General features: G+C 39.1%; 1 protein-coding gene across 1 annotated transcript; it reads left to right on the forward strand.

Annotated features, from left to right (window-relative positions):
* The first annotated feature begins 5,040 nt into the window (after positions 1 to 5,040).
* LOC120524259 (olfactory receptor 1M1-like) lies at positions 5,041 to 10,905 on the forward strand. The gene is made up of 2 exons (XM_039746116.1): positions 5,041 to 5,115; positions 9,952 to 10,905. The coding sequence occupies exons 1-2, from the start codon at positions 5,041 to 5,043 to the stop codon at positions 10,903 to 10,905; spliced, it is 1,029 nt and encodes a 342-aa protein (XP_039602050.1).
* The last annotated feature ends 9,581 nt before the right edge of the window (positions 10,906 to 20,486 follow it).

The following is a 20,486-nucleotide window of genomic DNA, read 5'->3' on the forward strand; positions in this document are numbered from 1 at the left end:
AATTGCATGACACAAGGAATTTTTTCGTGTTGCTGGCACTATAAATAATCTGTATGAACAGTTCCAGTCTGGTTTTCATCCACTCCATAGTACAGAAACGGCACTTATAAAAATTACTAATGACCTCCTTTTGGCAGCTGATTCTGGTTTAATTCCTATTCTCATCCTCCTTCATCGGAGTGCATCTTTTGACACTATTTGCCACACTACTATTCTCAATAGATTATCTTCGATTGGCATTACCCACACTCCAATAGATTGGTTCAGATCGTACCTCTCAGGCCGCACTTAGTTTGTTCAGCTTAAAACTTTCACATCCCAACCCACCGCTGTTACTTTAGGTGGGCTCTGTCCTGGGGCCCCTCCTTTCCATTACTTACCTCCTTCCCCTTGGTAATATCTTTCGTAAATATAACATTAGCTTCCACTGTTACACTGATGACACCCAGGTCTATCGCAATAGCAAACCTACTGCTTCCTTTCCACCCTCTTTAATTATTGATTGCATAGCAGAAATCAAATCCTGGTTTTCTTCAAATTTTCTTAAATTAAATAGTGACAAAACTGAGGTTCTCCTCATTTGTACAAAATCAACATTATCCAAAACTGATCATTTTTCCTTTGCTATTGATAATTCCTCTGTCTCCCCTTCCCCACAGGTGTCATCCTTGACAGTACTTTATCCTTTCAGTCCCACATCAATAACATCTCCCGGTCTGCATATTTCCACTTGCGTAACATTAATCGTATTCACCCCCCCTCACTCTCCACACCACTGCTATCCTTGTTCATAGCCTTGTCACTTCTCGTCTGGATTATTGCAATTCCCTTTTCTTTGGTCTTTCTTGCAAATCTCTTTATAAGATCCAACTGGTCCCTCTATTCACTATGTCACTCCTGTTTTGCAGCAGCTTCACTGGCTTCCAGTTAAGTTCAACATTCAATTCAAAATTCTCTTACTAACTTTTAAGGCTATCCACATCCTTGCCCATCCATATCTGTCTGACCTCCTCCATGTTGCCATTCCCTTCCGCACCCTCAAATCCACTTCCACTTGACTGTCCCCTTCATCCATCTTACCACTATGAGGAGCAAAGCATTTAGTTGCTCTGCTCCCCAGCTCTGGAACTCACTAGCATCTGAACTTAGAAATATTGAATTATTGTCACTTTTCAAATCTAAACTTAAAACTCATTTGTTTAGGACTGCTTTTTCTCTTTGATTACAATTGCTCTGTCTGATTTTAATTTTTGTATTTTAGTTTTGTTTATAATCTGTGTTTAATCTATTGTTCGGTGTCCTTGAGTGTTTAGAAAGGCGCCTACAAATAAATAAAATGTATTATTATTATTATTATTAATAAAGAATTGCTTTTTTAGTGTTTTCTTTGGTTCTGTGCCTCCATTTTACACCACTGATCCACCCAGTTACAGACACCCAGAGCTTGAGCAAATGCAGAGGTGCCAGAGCACAGGGCGTCACCTTTGAGTATTCACATCTGCTTGCAGGAGAGTCCAACAAGTTGGCTGCTCTTTAGTTATACAGGGTGTCCATAAAGTCTGTGTGCAATTTAAAATAGTTGTAACTTATTAAGTATACGTAAGTATATGTGTGAGAAAGAATTTGTAAAAAGGATTAGAAAGCTTGATGTTTCTAGTTTTTCTTTTGTTTTTAGAAGTTTTATTTTTAGAAATATTACTTACAAATTACTTATTTTTCAGAATCACTGTTGACCCATGGCTTCACTAGAAGAGAAAGTAAATTGTGTTCTTTGGTTGGCTGAACTAAAATCTACCGCTGCTGTCCAAAGAAGGTTTAGAACCGAGCACAAGAAAGAACCTCCACACAGGTATTCCATATCCAAGTGGATGAAGAAATTGAAAGAAACGGGTTCTGTCAATGATAAGCCATGGCCTGGTAGGCCACGTGTTAGTGAAGAAAATCAGCTTGAAAATGTTTTCAGAGAACTACAGAATTGTATTACCCTTTGTATTAGTAATGATGGTGGAAATATTGAAAATTAACAAGAACAATAAAAATGTAAGTGTTTCTTCTTTCTAATCACATATACTTAGAAAGTTAAAACTATTTTAAATTGCATATGGACATTTTGTGGACATCCTGTATTGAGCAATGAAAGTAGAGCTAGGGAAGACAGCCTTCATTTTCATTTTGTAATGTTAATTACACTGCAAACCACCAAGGAGTTTCGCACCCCTGACACCAGAACATTGTACACACCTGAGAGGCTGTTTATTGAGCTATGGCTTATTTCTCAAGCTGCTGTTCACTTTAAAAACAACTTCCAAAGATGAAAGAGTTATTTGCCAAAACTTAATGCATCCAATTATATTCAGTAAACAAATGAGCATGCGGAAAGTGTTATATGAGTATTTAATCCATTTTAGTTTTCATGAAAGATACTGAAATTGAGTAGAAGACTTAACAGGAAAGATTTAACAGGCCCCACATTCAGCCGAATTCAGCACCTTTATAAAACTGAAAACTTGTAAAAGAAGACAGAATGCAACTAGCAATTCAATCAGAGGATACCAGCATCTATATGGTAATGTTTTATTATAATGATCAAAACTGTAAATACATTTGTGAATGACTATGATGGTGGTGGTGCATGACATGCATTATTTTAATTCATTGTTTAATATTTAACAGATAAGTCTAATGTTCACTTCTGTATAGCAGCATGGACTACAGCACAGGTGAACAGTTAATACTCAAATCAGTTCAATACACATTATATTTTTACAGTGTGTCTGGTAAGAGAAACAAAGTGCTTAAATGTATTGCACAATAGATAACATACTTCAAAAGTCACAGATTTGCCTACATAAATACACATAGAAACCTTTTTCCTGTAGCACTGCTTAATATGAGAAGCAGTCAGATTAATAAATATAGGCAATAGTTTAAGAAGTGCCTGGGGCTGCCTGTTCCCAGTATGCGCAACGTTATGAAAATAAACCATAAACATTTCTTCACCATTTTTTAAGGCCACAAAAAAATGTAAATGTGTTAATAATCAGTGAATCTGGCACATGTTGATGTGGTGTTAGTGCTGCTGCTTTCTAGTAAAGAGTCCAGGGATCATGCCCTTGATGTTTCCTACGTGGCATTTGCAGGAAAGTTTGCGTGACTTTCTCCAGTTTCCACCCACAGTGCAAAGACATGCAGGTTAGGTGAACTGGCAATGCAAAATCATCATTAATGTGTGTACTAAAATACAATATGGTGGAAGGTAACGCTAAGACTTAAGCAGCGCCAGTAAAAAAGAGGGACCTAGGGACATATCAATTTGTATTAAATTAAAAAGGGCAGGAGGAGTTCCCAGGGCCAGATCCAACCTGTGAACGCTGCAATCAAGCTCCAGCCTCACTGGGTCACATGTTTTGGGCTTGTGCCAAATAGTGACAAATCATTTTGGACAAAAAGTTTTAAGTGCCTCTCAGACAGCCTTGGTGTCCCAATCCCTCCTAATCCATTAACAGCTGCGTTTCGTGTTCTTCCAGATGGGCTTAAAGTGGAGAAGGACAAACAAACTGTGATTGCATTGACTACACTATTGCCACTCAGACTTATTTTGCTAAACTGGAAGAATCTTAATTCTCCTCTTTTACGTCAGTGGGTAACTGATGTTTTATATTATTTGAAATTGGAAAAAATCTAATTCTCAGTTAGAGGATCTGTGCAGAACTGGCAGGATCTAATGAATAATATTTTAGAATAAGCTCTTAAAGCACTGAGGAAGTTGATTCTCTCCTCATTTCTTTTTCTTCTCCATTTATCTGTATCCGCCTATTAAACTCATCAATTTATTTATTTTTACTATTTGTAAGTTTTATTCCGTTGGTCATGCTCTCTTTCTCAGGGGTTGGGGTTGATTTGTTTTCAATCCTTATTTTTTTTTTTTTTGTAAAAATTGATCTATTTGCATGGAATGATTACAAAAAAATCAATAAAATTTTAAAAGGAAAAAAAATTAGGAATGTACCAAGCAGTCTAATAACAATATTAACACAGGGGCTGCTGTAGCAGCACAGCGGATGTAGAAGAGTTCCTTTCCATGGTGCTTGTTGTGTGGCTTAGCTCTATGCATCTAAACAGAGATCTGTACAGGTTGAATGCTGCATACATGTGCAAAAGGCAAATAATTCACTGGTCACTACAGATTTGCAATAAAACTTCTGATGCCTGCAATGTTTCTGCTGTTGTGTACACACCTAATGCAGACAAACACCTACATCATATGTGTTTTGGGGCAACCAATGCACTGAAAGTAATCTGCAAAATAACAAGTTTAGACTGAAGAATTACACTACAAACAAATAAATCAAAATATGAGGGGTGTTCAATAATTTATCTACCTGAGTATGAAAGAAAGTAGCAAGTATGTTGAAACAAGTCTGGGCATGTTGTGACGTGTCTCAAGGTTACTCCTGCACAGTTGTGGCTCAGTGCGAGTCCAACATTCCAAAAGACAGGAGGTCAGGAGAGTCCTCGTATGAATCAAGTAAAAAAATTCTAGATATGGAGCAATGTCTGCGGTGGGTTGGTGCCCTGCCCGGGATTGGTTCCTGCCTTGCACCCTGTGTTGGCTGGGATTGGCTCCAGCAGACCCCCGTGACCCTGTGTTCGGATTCAATGGGTTGGAAAATGGATGGATGCATGGAGCAACGTCCAGAGATGAAATTTCTCATAAAAGAAAGAAAAAGCCAAAGGAGATCCACAAACGAATAACTACAGTTTATGGTGAGTCTACTACATCCTCCTACAAAGTCAAATTTTGGAGGAAGCTGTTTAAGTGGGGTAGAGAGTCCATTGAAGATGACCCTCATACTGGACAGACTGTGGAAATAATGTCCACAGAAATGTACAAGAAAGTTGAGGATTTAATTTTGTCAGACAGACAAATTAAGGTTTTCCAAATGGCTGAAGAAATGGGCATTCTCGGCAGGTACAGTTTGGAAAATAATTCATGAAAAATTGGGTAGGTCAAAGGTCAGTGAAAGACGTGTTTCAAAAATGCTGACACCATGTCAGAAGGCCATGAGGCTTCAGTGCTGTCAGGAGAACTTGGAGATGCTCTGTGAAGACCAAGTGAGTTTTTTTTCATTGTTTGATGACTGGAGATGAGACTTGGGTCCTGAGTCCAAAATAAAGTCAATGCAATGGAAGCACAAGACATCCCACACCCCAAAAAAGTTCAAGGCAGAAACGTCTGCAGGAAAAGTCATGGCAACTGTCTTCTGGGAAAGTCTTTTGCTTCTGGAGTTCATGCCACACAAAACAACCATAACCGAGGAGAGTTATGCCAACACAATGACCGCTTTGCGGAAGTCAATAAAGGAGAAAAGATGAGGAAAACTCACAACAGGCATGCTGCTTCTTCATGACAATGCGCCAGTTAATATGTCATTTCAGTCACAGGCTGGCATCTGAGAATGTGGGTTCTAGCAGCTGAACCATCTACCCTACACTCCTGACCGGGCTCCCTCCGATTATTTCCTGCCCCGAGTTTTGAAGAAATCTCTCCATAGACAGAAATTTTCAAGTGATGAAGACATCATGGCAGCTGTGACATCCTGGATTTGATGGTCAAATGGAAGATTTTTTTTTGAAAGGGAATAAAGTCATTGCAGGAAAAGTGGAGCTATCAGTGGACTATTTTGAAAAATAAAACAAAAACTTTGAAAACTCTTTTCTTTCCTACTGAGTTAGATAAATTATTGAATGCCCGTCATATGTGAAAAGTTTTTTTTTTTAAATCAAAGATATTAAACCTTGCTTTCTTTATTCTAAGATCTGTTGAGTTATTAATAATTAATGACTTTAAGATTATTTAGCAAGATTTCCCCTTTGGCAGATTTTCCTGCTAAATATTTTTTTCTAATTGTTGCAAATGCATTTTTTTTGTAAAGTAGAAGAAGGTTTGAGATTCTTTCTGATGAGTATGATACAGTAATTTAAGACGGTTGTGTGGTGAAGGCCACTACAATATTTTTAACACTATGAACTTTAATGCCTTCCAGGAGTGCACCAAATAACTGTGTTAATCGATTAGGAGTGATTGTAACTTGTGGATAAAATACCTTGTTATCCACGGAGGACTTCACAAAACCATTCAATTGCTACTAGCGATAGGCAGTGTGTACAAATGGCTGAGACTTAATTAGTACAATCTTATGACTTACTGGGAATTCCTTTTTCATTGGTAACAATTGCAAGCCCCAGTCTCCATTATGAACGGGGTGCAAAGGCTTACCCACGTTTCTTGGTGCCAGGTAGACACAAATTGATCCATCAGTGTAGTGGGTGTAGCCTCAGGAATCTGAGCTCATCACAGACCTGATATTGTTCAAGTTCACGTGTCACTCATGCATGATAGGCCTGTTAGAATTGTTGTTTGTGCTGTACCTTATTTGTAAATAGGCTCAAATAGACCGCATGTGTCGAAAAATGAGTAATAATTGTGTAATAGCGGATAAGCGAATCTGCAGGAACTGAATCTACAAAAAGGAAGGATTTTATTGTATGTAAACATTTTTATTCAAAATGACTTTAATTTAGTGCCTTCCCAAAACATATGGCTGAGTGATGCTGGACCTAGAAGGTAACGCTCCGAGGTCTTGCTTTAACATTAGAATTACCATAGCCTACGAAAAAACTTGTAGATCCGTCCCACATGGTGTGATTTTGCTTGACTTCTCACTCTATACATCTCCAAGCAACGGACATGCAGGTAAATAGACTTAAGCTGAGAAGACTGTGCGCCGGTGGGGGATGTGATAGCAAGCTGCTTGCTGTTGGCTGCTCATCCACACATTTAGAGAACAATAGACACTGACGGAGAGGTGAGAAGTGATTTAAGGTGGGACGGATCTACGAATTTTTTGTTGGCTCTGGTAATTCTAGTGTTAAATTCCAAAAGATTTTTTATTTGTCTAGTTTATTCTTTTTTTTAATTGGTTGTATCATGTCAATCATGAATACTGTATTGTGGGTGTAGGCACAGGCTTAGTTTCAGATTTGTGCTGAGGGGGACTAGACGAACCATAAAAAATTTGCATTGCTACATATTAACATCACAACCAAAATCAACTCCCTGCATGTAGGCCCTCCAACCTGCAGGGGTAAACCTAGGGATCGGTGGCAGAATTGGCATAACCATAAAAAAAACTCACACTGGTTTCATTCCTTCTGAATTAGTGTGGTGCTGAGGTGTCACCCGTTAAATGGCTGCACTCAGGTCCTAATCTGGGGTCCTGAGTTGGTTTGTCACGTGGTGGATGCGGCAATGCGCTGTATTAGTGCCTGATCCTAACATCTCTCTCTCTTCTCTCAAAGTCAACTATTCTGTTATTCATAATATAAAGTCACAATATAAAGTACAGTAAATCTCACTTACTTTAACATTTTTAAAACTTTAAAATTTTGAAAAAGTACACAAGTACAATGAAAGATAATCAAGTGACAAAAAACATTATTTACTTAGTTTGTCTGCCTACTTATTCTAACTGTGGCAAAATCAGCACTTCCTTATTTTTCAGACAAGTCAGAAAATGTACACATGGTATTATAAACTGCTCAAAAAAATTAAAGAAACACTTTGAAAACACATCAGATCTCAATGGGAAAAAGAAATCCTCCTGGATATCTATACTGATATAGACTGGGTAATGTGTTAGGAACGAAAGGATGCCACATCGTTTGATGGAAATGAAAATGATCAACCTACAGAGCCCTGAATTCAAAGACGCCCCAAAAATCAGAGTGAAAAAATTATGTGGCAGGTTAGTCCATTTTGCCAAAATTTAATTGCAGCAACTCCAAATTGTACGCAGCACTTTGTATGGCCCCTGTGTTCTTGTATACATGCCTGACAACTTCGGTGCATGCTTCTAATGAGATGACAGATGGTGTTGTGGGGGATCTCCTCCCAGATCTGGACCAGGGCATCACTGAGCTCCTGGACAGTCTGAGGTGCAACCTGGTGGCATTGGATGGACCAAAACATAATGTCCCAGAGGTGTTCTATTGGATTTAGGTCAGGAAAGTGTGGTGGCCAGTCAATGGTATCAATTCCTTCATCCTCCAGGAACTGCCTGCATACTCTCACCACATGAGGCCAGGAATTGTCGTGCACCAGGAGCCACTGTACCAGCATAGGGTCTGACAATGGGTCCAAGGATTTCATCCTGATACCTAATGGCAGCCAAGGTGCCTTTGTCAAGCCTGTAGCGGTCTGTGTGACCCTCCATGGATATGCCTCCCCAGACAATCATTAACCCACCACCAAACTGCTCATGCTGAATGATGTTACAGGCAGCATAATGTTCTCCATGGCTTCTCCAGACCCTTTCACTTCTGTCACGTGCTCAGGGTGAACCTGCTCTCATCTGTAAAAAGCACAGGGCACCAGTGGTGCATCTGCCAATTCTGGTATTCTATGGCGAATACCAATCGAGCTGCATGCTGCTGGGCAGTGAGCTCAGGGCCCATCAGAGGACATGGGGCCCTTGGGTCACCCTCATGAAGTCTTTCTGGTTGTTTGATCAGAGACATTCACACCAGTGGCCTGCTGGAGGTCATTTTGTAGGGCTCTGGCAGTGCTCATCCTGTTCCTCCTTGCCCAAAGGAGCAGATACTGGTCCTGCTGATGGGTTATGGACCTTCTATGGCCCTCTCCAGCTCTCCTAGAGTAACTGCTTGTCTCCTAGAATCTCCTCCATGCCCTTGAGACTGTGCAGGGAGACACAGCAAACCTTCTGGCAATGACACGTATTGATGTGCCATCCTGGAGAAGTTGGACTACCTGTGCAACCTCTGTATGGTCCAGGTATCGCCTCATGCTACCAGTAGTGACACTGACTGTAGCCAAATGCAAAACTAGTGAAGAAACAGTCAGAAAAGATGAGGAGGGAAAAATGTCAGTGGCCTCCACCTGTTAAACCATTCCTGTTTTGGGGCTCATCTCATTGTTGCCCCTCTAGTGCATCTGTTGTTAATTTCATTAACACCACAGCAGCTGAAAGTGATTAACAACCCCCTCTGCTACTTAACTGACCAGATTAATATCCCATAAGTTTCATTGACTTTATGCTATACTCTGATTAAAAAGTGTTCCTTTAATTCTTTTGAGCAGTATATATATGAGTTAACTGTTTGAAAAGTTAGAGCAATTTAAATTTAATTCATTAAAGACAACCCTTAGGGTGGACCAGGTCACCCAACCACCCCATTAACTTAACCAGTGGGTATACCTGGGAAAAGTTGCCATAATGTCATAATTGTGTAAATGTTACTTAAATGTGTACTCCACCCAATTATGTTATTTTAATTGTGTTACTTATCCCAAGTAGTTGGTAGTGATGGCCAACAAAATTTTTTAATCTTGTGTTTTCTTGAAGAAAGGTAATCATAACATTTCTCATAGAATAGGACCCTATGGTGGCCAATGCCAGACAACAGCAAACAATGTAGAAAACATCCAAGGAACAAAAACTCCATGTAACTTTTGTCTGTTATCAATTTGAATACTCAAAACATGCAGAATGCATGCATTGCTGCTAATAATACTTACTTCCTGAAAACTTATCGTAAAGGTTAAAGGGGAAAGACACAATCCCACAATACAATGCATTTGAACTGAAGATAGAATTGCTGACCAATAAATGATGGACATTTTCCATGTTGGCTACCACTGGGTCCCGTTCTATGAGAAACATTATGATGTCCTTTCTCCACAAGGACATGATATTAAAAAATTTTCTCAGCCACCACTGCAAACTACAAGAGGTAAGCAACATGTAAGAAAAATGTTATTTTTGGGTGGAGTATACCTTTAAGAACCTGTAAGTGCCTTAATAAATTACTGTTTTGTTTAAAGATTGTGGCTGTGTTCCAAAATTTAATTTTGTTTTTAATTCTTTTCAGATGAAAAGGATGAACGCATCTGAGGAGCCTTTGTCAGAGTTTGTACTGCTCTGTGTGATTGATTCTGGCCAGAAGATCTTTATAATTCCTGCTCTTTTTTGCATCTATTTGACTTCTGTGTCTAGCAACCTGCTAGTTATTCTAGTAATAATACAAAACCATCAGCTTCAGACACCTATGTTTCTTTTAATTGCAAATCTTGCAGTATTAGATTTACTGAACAGTACAAACATGATTCCTCGCATGCTGGTGGCCCTCATCTTGGGTTCACATGCTGTCCCATATGGGCCTTGTGTGCTGCAAATCCACGTCGAAGCTCACATATTGATAGTGGGAACATTTGTTTTATCGTTTATGGCAATTGACCGTTATGTTGCTGTAGTTTACCCACTTAGATACCCTTCTGTAGTCACAAATAAAACAGTCTTAGTCAGCCTCATGCATACCAATATATGTGCTGTTGTACTTATTCTACCGTTCCCAGTGTTCTTGGCAGAGCTTCCATTTTGTAATGGTAATGTCCTGCCTTCTTGCTACTGCGATTATACTACAATGGTCCAAATGGCTTGCAGAAGAGATCCAAAGTTTCTAACTTATTTGTTGGTAATAACATTAATTTTTGTTATTGGTCCTTTGCTACTGATCTTGTTTTCCTACCTTCGAATCACACTGGCAGCACTGCAAATATCTTCCATTGACGGAAGGAAAAAGGTGTTCAGCACCTGTTCGACTCATCTGTTGGTGGTAGCTATTGTTTATTTACCGCTTCTTCTGTCGTACGTGTTACCAGGAGCTGGATTTGTTTTGTCAAGGGAGGCCTACAACAGTCTGGTGATAGTTAGTACTACTGTCCCTTCTGCATTACATCCTATTATTTATAGCTTTCGTAACAAGGAGATTAAAACAAGCATTTACAAGATTTTTAGGCGGAATAAAACCATACCAGCATTTTAAACATGATGAATAGTTATTAATCTGTTTTGGAACCGAAGTCATTTTTACAGCCATAGTCCATTTGCTTTCTTCCCAATTTGAGGGAAATTCATTATTTTGTTTCAATTAGCAAATAGTTCAGCTGTGTTTCACACTGCAACCTTTCAAGTGAACTACCGTATATACTCACGTACAAGTCGGGTCTTGAAACCCGAAAAATCGATCATAAAATCAAACCCTAACTTACTGCGTACAGTATGCCCATTCAAAAATGTGACACTTGACTCCTCCAATCTGTCATCAATTTCTCAGACGCATTGAATTTTGTTGCTGCAACGCCGTTACCAATTTCTTTTGCTACTTCAACGACATTTAATTTTAAAGGGATGCTCTTACGATAAAAGTGTATGAGGGTGTGAGATATAAAAATCACAAATCAGTGCAAACGTCGCTTTGGAATAGTTCGTGTAGTAGTGTGTGGTCACATAGGCACAATAGAGAGAGAGAGAGAGGTTATGGGCACATGCTGAAACAGCGCATTGCCGCACTCACATAGAAAAAAAAAGGCTGTGTGCTCCGTGGTTACTCTCTCAGGTGGGCGTTAGCATATCATAATCTCTTGCACCAATAGCATGAGTTTTCCGCATTCGACTTATATGACCAACATTATAAAATACCAGAAATTATACAGTAAAATCAAGTCCCAACTTATCCGTGAGTATATACGGCAAACATAAAATTGCACATGATATGGACATGTCATGGACTTTTTTCATTGAGCAGAAACATTTTTTTCCCAGAAAAAAATATTATGGAGGGTTGATAATAGTTATTTTTCTGCATTTTCCATAATTACTTGGTTTCTTTAAACAAACTCAGTTGCCTATGAGTGAAACATTTATTATTGAACAACTAGAAGACTACTTAAAAATGTTGTGCTGGTACGTATGGTACAAATAGGATACATTTGAAATAAATGTGTGTACAACAGAAGGCATACTTTACTGAAGGCAAAGATTTGTGCTTCAGATGTATGACAGCAGACAAGTGAGCTTCATTTTAATGTATGATGTTGCATATTTACTTTCCAGTAGCCACTATATGGATGTTTATCTCAAATCACATGTCTACTTTCTGAACTCTTATAAATATGTGTTAATAGTGTACATTTAGGAATGGTTGAACAACATGTATTACATATGTCAAAGATAGTATCTGAATCACACCTGAAAAAAGAGCACATTGAAAGGACATCCCACTGTGCACATCTATTTAGTTGTTTATGATTAGGGGGATTGTCAGTCTCACAAGGCACTGTTATCCATTTCTCACCACCTCCATTATTTTGATAGGCTAGCTCTGATTAATTGCTGATTGTGTCACATCTGTTCCTATCTGGGTATTTTTTTTTGTACTTTTTTAATGTCCCATGTTAACCTTAGTTATGCTGGGAATGAGATTCCCTAATTACTTATAGCAGTCACTTAAGGGGACTACTGCACCCAACACAATGTTACCCATAATACACAGTATTTTCTGTAGTTAGATTGATCCCTTGTTGGATCACATTCATATCTTATGTGAACTGTTCCAGTGTTCGCTTAGTAGTGCACTGAGACGACTCTTTCCAAAGTGTTTTGGAACAGTTGTTTTGGTTCACATCTAGCAAAATTAACTGGACTTTTGAGAGTTTGAAAAACACAGCACCAAATGAACTAGGTATGAAAAGCAATACATTCTGGAGCTTTTTCAGGGCTTAATCACATAGGGTAGTAAAAAATGTCATTTTTAAATGAATTTAAGCAAAAGAACTGCATTCATATAATATAAACATTAAAAATATATTGTCACACATGCAAGTAGTGGAAGTGGCTGCGTGGCTTTGAAATGAAAGGTACAGGGAAACAGAGTTGCACCATCCATTCTAACTGATCCCCTTTTGTTTCCCTCAGACCAGAGGATATTTACTGTGAAAAACAATGACCACATTTCCGGGCCCTTATCTGGTTATCTGGTCCTTTTCACCCCAAGACCAATATGAGATGCAACTGGAGGCCCATTATAGCATTAGAATATTAGAACACTCTAGACGAGAACAGGCCATTCAGCCGAACAAAGCTCGCCAGTCCTATCTTCCAAAAAAACATTGTCGAGTTTTGAAAGTCCCTAAAGTCTTACTGTCTACCACACTACTAGGTCACTTATTTCAAGTGTCTATCATTCTTTGTATAAAGAAAAACTTCCTAATGTTTGTACGAAATTTACCCTTAAGTTTCCAACTGTGCCCACGTGTTCTTGATGAACTCATTTTAAAATACAAGTCTCGATCCACTGGACTAATTCCCGTCATAATTTTAAACACTTCAATCATGTCACCTCTTAATCTTCTTTTGTTTAAACTGTAAAGCCTCTTTTAATCTTTCCTCATAATTTAACCCCTGTAGACCGGGAATCAGCCTAGTCACTCTTCTCTGGACCTTTTCTAGTGCTGCTATGTTCTTTTTGTAGCCTGGAGACCAAAACTACACACAGGACTCATCAGTGTGTCATAAAGGTTGAGCAATCCCTCCTTGGACTTGTACTCCACACACTCTGCAATATAACCTAACATTCTGTTTGACTTCTTAATGGCTTCTGAACACTGTCAGGAAGTCAATATGACTATGACTCCTAAATCCTTCTCATAAGGTGGACTCTCAATTTTCAGACCTCCTATTGTGTATTCAAACCTAACATTTTTACTTCCTATGTGTAATTCTTTACATTTACTAAAATTAAATTCCATCTGCCACAAGTCTGCCTAACCCTGTACGCTATCCAAGTCCTTCTTTAATTATATCACGGATTCCAATTCTTCTAATCCACCTATTTTGTTATCATCTGCAAACTTAACCAAATTGTTACTTATATTCTTATCTAAATCATTTACCGTATTTACGCGTGTACCACACGCACTTTTTTTCCGGAACATCAGCATTAGAAAATCAGGTGCGCGTCATACACGAGGAAATGTAATTCTGTAATGTTTACTTCTTCTGCTTGGGCTCGCTCGCCCACTTGCGCTCTCTCTCTTGCTCGCATGCTCGCGCACTCACATTCTCTCTCTCTCTCACTCGCTTGCTCGCAGTCTCTCTCGACAGCGCTCTCTCTCTCTCAAAACGCTTCCTATACAATCACAACGCGCTGGTCACCACTCTTAACATCAGCCAATTCTGAAGAAGTTCCTTGCACCATCACCCTCTGCTTCCTGTGTCTGAGCCAATTCTGCACCAATCTAAAAACGTCACGCTGAATTCCCACTTCTTTTAATTTGATGCCCACCTCTCATGTGGCACCTTTTTAAATAGTTTCTGAAAGTCAAGATAAATAAAATCAAATGCTCCACTTGTATTGTATTGATTGTATCCTTTTGTTGTTTCCTCATAGTATTCCAGCATGTTAGTAAAACACAACCTCCCTCTTCTGAACCCATGCAGACTGTTCTGTTAAACAGGTGCCAGGTGTTGCAAATTCTGGTCTGGCTCTCATCGAGGATGCAGCCTGCGAGAATCAGGCCATTACAGTGGACCACAATCGAACCATTGGCCACTTCTTTTGCACCTTTTACTGCCTGACTGGGGCAAAATGTAGTTGTTTAGTAAATAGGAACTGTCAGGCACCCCAAACTGTTAATGCTGTCCCTTGATTGTCTCCCACAATAAGTATAACATGCTGTCCTTTAATTCAGATAATTTTTGCCATACTAATATGCAGTTAATCACCTTTTACTTATAACTAAACGTTGATCACAAGATACATTTCAATTTACTTTTAAAAAGTAACTGAATTTAACAAAACACAACTCTGGACATTAGTTTATGCTCTGATTAAATGCCGCTATCTTCGTTGGAATACTAAAATGTGAAAATTACTCACAAATATTATAGTCTTCATTCAAAGATCTTATTACTCAATTCAATTCAAGTTATCAGATGTGGACGAGTGCAGGAGTGACAACTCAGGATGCAGTGAGGAAATTTTGGGGCACCAACAGGGTCGTCCGTTTTATTGTCCGGAGACAACAAAATAAACAGAAATAAAGAAAAACAACACATGTTGGCATGTGTCCCTTCAGTGGAAATCTCATAGGAAAGGCAAACGTTGTAGTTACTCTAGTGGAGCTCTGTCCAGCTCGTTGCTCTGCCAGTAATGACACCTCCTTCTGGGTAGACTGGAAAGGGTGGGGCTAAATGCCTTTGTTGGGCAGCTTCTCGGCACATTGAAAAATGAAGGAGATGACAAGGTTAGCAGCAGAACCCCCTCTTGCCATGATGGGTTATTATGTACCTCAACCGAGCCTGCGAAGCGGTCCTCCGATGTGACAGAGCATTAAAAATTCAGCCCAAGAAGCTCATCCATCCAATTCCCTTAGATTGTTGATATCTGAAGTCGAGATTTAAAGGTCCTTAGGGTCCTACTCTCCATCACACTGCTTTGTAATGTATTCCATGTGTCTTTGTGTGAAGAAAAACTTTCGAATATTTGTGCAAAATCTTCCCTTAAGAAGTTTTCAATCATGTCCTTGTATTCTTATTGCAGAATTCCTCATAGGTCATACCTTTTGGTCCAAGACTTTTTCTGCAATATGGAGACCAAAACTGTACACAGTACCCCATGTGAGATCGTACTTATTGTTATTAAGCCCAATTCCACTTTCAGTGTGTTATAAAATAATTCCAAATGTAATGTGAAAAAGAAATACAACAAAAAAACAAGGAATACTGTTGAAAAGAAACAGAGAAACAATGTGTATAGTACACAGTACAGTTGTTTAAAAAGCAGTATAAGAGAGCAATGTGAAACAACCTAAAAAAAACTCTATTAGTCAATATAATTAGTCTTGCAGCTTGATTACATGCTGGGACTGATGGGGGCTGTCTAATATTAAAACAAAGGGTCAGTCATCTACAATAGTTTTATTTTGTCTCAGAGTTTTAAGAAGGCATGCATCCTGAGATAATAATATATTTCCTGGAGTGACACTAATAAGTTGAGTTACTGTTTTGTTGTGGTAGAGTCCTAAGGTGACCCTATTCTCCCCATTATAGTTTTAATTATTGTAAACAGGACACAAAAAGAGATCATAAATGTTTGGGGTGCCTAGGTAATCATAATGCATAAACTAAAAAAGAATCTTCTCAGATGTGAGTCAGAATATTAACTGAAGCCATCATGGCTCTGGGGCCAGTTTTTGGGATGACAAGGTAGAAGAGGTGGGATCAGGAGGGCAGAAGCCAGAAATGGCATGATAGGTTGTTTGTTGGTCAGTCAACTGTTGTGCAGAGGGATGGAAGAGAAAAAAAGCATTAAGCCACAGAACCAGCCCCTGGCTCAGAGTGGTATTACCATTAGACCATTCCCAAAGTTATCTTCCAAATAAGACATGTGGTCAACATGTGTAGACTTTAACAGAATGCCCCAAATCCCATCCTCATTGCCAAGTGTATTGCTGTAGACTCACACCACAAAGCATCTCAGTTCAAAAATTTGCACTGTGTTGAACTGCCATTGGTGAGTCATGAATCCACATGTATGGCTCAAAAGCGGTCTCCATATAGAGAGCTAATTGGTGAACTCCTTTTCTGAGCCATGCTTAGACCACTTCTGAACACTGTAACTGGAGTGCTTTCTGGTGACATCAGTTGAGCTCTCTCTTTATCTCAGCCCACACCGTTTCTGACCAACACTGCCACTACACTCCACCTGTGCACAACGTAAAATCCTTCCTTGTTGCCAAGTAAATTGTCGTGGACTCACACTACAAAGCACCTCATTTTGAAGGTTTGCATTGTGATGAACTGCCGGTGGTGAGTTTCGAATGCACAAAAGCAGGCTCAGAAGCAAGCTCTTTGCAGAATGTACACTTACTGGTGACATCAGCTGATCTCTTTCTGTTTCTGCTGCGTACCTTTTCTGATCAGCGTTTCCACTACACTCTATCTGTCCACAGTGTGAATCCCAAGATTGTTGCCAAGAGTATTGTTCTGGACTCACACAATGAAGCAAGTGATTTGCTATTGACTCACACCAGAAGGCATCTCATTTTGAAGATTTGAAATGTGTTTCACCATAGGTGAAGTGCAAACTTGTAGCATCTAGCTCAGAAGTGAGCTCCATGTAGTGTGAGCTAAAATGATGAGCTCCTTTAGTCAGCTGCTCAGTGACCATCTCTGAAAACTATAAGCGGAGCACTTCCTGGTGAAGTCAGCAGATCTCACTCTGTGTCAGCCTCCACCGCTGCTACACTCCACTCATCCACAATCCAAATCCTATCCTCATCACCAAGTGTGTTACTATGGACTCACACCACAAAATAAGTTAATTGCTGTGGACTCACACCATGAAGCATCTCAGTTGGAAGATTTGTACTGAGTCAGCTCCCACCTTTTTGTGCAGTGTGACCATAACAGTTACACAAGTACCCCTCTGCTGCTTCAGAATTCTTGTGTTCTAACCATATGTAATGGGCTTGAATTCAGTGTTTTAAAGAAAAGAGAAAACTCCTGGAAAATTCTGCTACATATTATTGATGATGGCTATCTACAGGACATAAATATTTACCTGTCTTTCAAAAGAGTCACCTGCTTTGAATAATCAGACTGCTTTGATTAGTATCTCATCCACACACAATGTGGTGATACAGAAATACCTGTTTCCTTTAAAAATTAACGAGTTTTTGGGACGCTGGTTTCTAATCAGGTACTTCTTTATAGCCGGCAACAATACTATTGTTGAACCAAAGTAAATGTGTTTACTTTGCAAGACATGCACCTTCATTAACTGATCATCATGTTGATCTATGTACAAGATTGAAGCATTTATATATTTCTGGATACATGAGAATAAAGAACAGAGAAGTCTGTTCTGAGACGTGAATGCTGCCTGCTTCTTTTATGCTTTTCACCATATTGCTGTAGCTACACCCTGTAGCAACAGTGGTTTGTACCTGGCCCATGTTCCCCTAGGCCTGAGGCTGGTAACACATACATGGAATGCCTAATTCTTCAGTCTGATGGCATCCCCCACCTTCAGAGTCCTCCTTTATGTTAGAACATTAGAACACTCTAGACGAGAACATGCCATTCAGCCCAACAAAGCTCGCCAGTCCTATCCCCTTGTTTCCTCCAAGAAAACATCAAGTCGAGTTTTTGAAAGTCCGTAACATCTTACTTACTACCACACTACTTGGTAGCTTATTCCAAGTGTCTATCATTCTTTGTGTAAAGAAAAACTTCCTAATGTTTGTGCGAAATTTACCTTTAACAAGTTTCCAACTGTGTCTCTGTGTTCTTGATGAACTCATTTTAAAATACAAGTCTCGATCCACTGGACTAATTCCCTTCATAAATTTAAACACTTCAATCATGTCGCCTCTTAATCTTCTTTATCTTAAACTGTAACGGCTCAGCTCTTTTAATCTTTCCTCATAATTCAACCCCTGTAGACCTGAAATCAGCCTAGTCGCTCTTCTCTGGACCTTTTCAAGTGCTGCTATGTCCTTTTTGTAGCCTGGAGACCAAAACTGCACACAGTACTCAAGATGAGGCCTCACCAGTGTGTTATAAAGGTTGAGCATAACCTCCTGTGACTTGTACTCCACAGATTGTGCTATATAACCTGACATTCTGTTAGCCTTCTTAATGGCTTCTGAACACTGTTGGGAAGTTGATAGCTTGGAGTCCACTATGACTCCTAAATCCTTCTCATAAGGTGTACTCTCGATTTTCTGACCGCCCATTGTGTATTCAAACCTAATATTTTTACTTCCTATGTGTAATACTTTACATTTACTGACATTAAATTTCATCTGCCACAAATCTGCCCAAGCCTGTATGCTATCCAAGTCCTTCTGTAATGATATAACGGATTCTAAATTATCTGCTAATCCACCTATCTTGGTATCATCTGCAAACTTAACCAGCTTGTTACTTATATTCCTATCTAAATCATTTATATATATTAAAAATAGCAGTGGCCCCAGCACTGACCCCTGCTGGTCACCACTCTTAACATCGGCCAGTTCTGATGAGGTTCCTCGCACCATCACCCTCTGCTTCCTGTGTCTGAGCCAATTCTGAACCCATCTAAAAACATCACCCTGAACTCCCACTTCTTTTAACTTGATGCCCAACCTCTCATGTGGCACCTTATCAAATGCTTTCTGAAAGTCCAGATAAATAATATCATAAGCTTCACTTTGATCGTATGCTTTTGTTGCCTCCTGTGTAAGACGAATGTTCTCTTCGTTCCCTTGTACTAATTCATGTCTGAGAAGTAAGCTTTACGAAACCAAGTAACAGCATGCTTTGTTTTAGCAAATAGAAAAATATTTGTGCAAAGGACTCAAGGTCTGAGCATTCCACACATTAATCTGCCTTATCACGTATTCCCTTAGCTTACATCTGAACGCCATAACAAAAGGAGCCAAGAAATCAAGTTGCATAAGGGACATTGAAGGGGCTCAAGGATTGTGTATAATAAAGTGTTGACTGTTACATTTTATAATGATATTAAATCACGCATTCTAGGGGTATAAAACTGGACCCCACCCAACAGACGGGGTTCAGAAGAGCCCTGACGCTGTCATGTATATTTGATTGTCTGCTTTTCTGAAACTCTTCTCACCGTGACTCTAAAAATAAAGCTGCTTTATAACCGCACCTACTGTCGGGTCTGAGATTTCGTCCACAATGATTATAATAAAATATTACCATATAGACGTGATGTCGGTATCTTCTCATTGAATTCTTAGTTGCATTCTTTCTGCTGTCACGAGGTTACAATTTAGTAAAGGTGCTGAAATCAACTGAATATGGTGGCTCTTAAAACCGTCCAGTCTTCTTTTTCTACTCAATTTCAGTTTGTTTATTTAAAACTAAAATGGATTAAATACCAACATAGCACATTTTGTTTGCTCATTCACTTACTAAATACAATCTGATTCATTAAGGCTTGGCAAATAATCCTTACATCTTCGGCAGATGTTTTTAAAGAGAGCATTAAGATAAATAAGCCACAGAGGCCTCTTATATGGGTCATGAGCCATGTTCAGGTGTCTGGGGCTGAGCAACTCCTTGGTGTATTACAGTGCAATTAACATTAAATTGGTTTATATTTTCATTAATTTGTATAACCAAAAACAGAGTGACTGACTACACAATGTCTTAAGAAGTTTTTTGTCAAAGTTCCAAAGCCTGCGTTGTGCCTCATAAGTATCATAATGTCACTTCATTTCATTCAATGTGTGGCACAATGAAATAAGCCACAATCGTGACTAATCTCTGTTTTTATTTTGCACTTTGTCCGAGTCCAATGTCTTAGCAATATCTCCTAATTCTCTAACTAAATAAGGAAAAAACAGAAATAGCAAGTGTATTTGAAACAAACATGAAGCCTTAGATTAAAAAATCAATGTGGAAGTGAGGAATTTAGGGGTAATCTTGGACTCTGAGCTAAACTTCAAATCGCATATTAAACAGGTTACTAGGACTGCATTTTTCCACTTAAAGAAAATTACAAAAGTTAGACCTCTTGTAACATTACAAGGCACTGAAAAATGAATC

This window comes from Polypterus senegalus, chromosome 2 (assembly GCF_016835505.1).
Source record: "Polypterus senegalus isolate Bchr_013 chromosome 2, ASM1683550v1, whole genome shotgun sequence".
Classification (NCBI taxonomy): Eukaryota; Metazoa; Chordata; class Cladistia; order Polypteriformes; family Polypteridae; genus Polypterus; species Polypterus senegalus.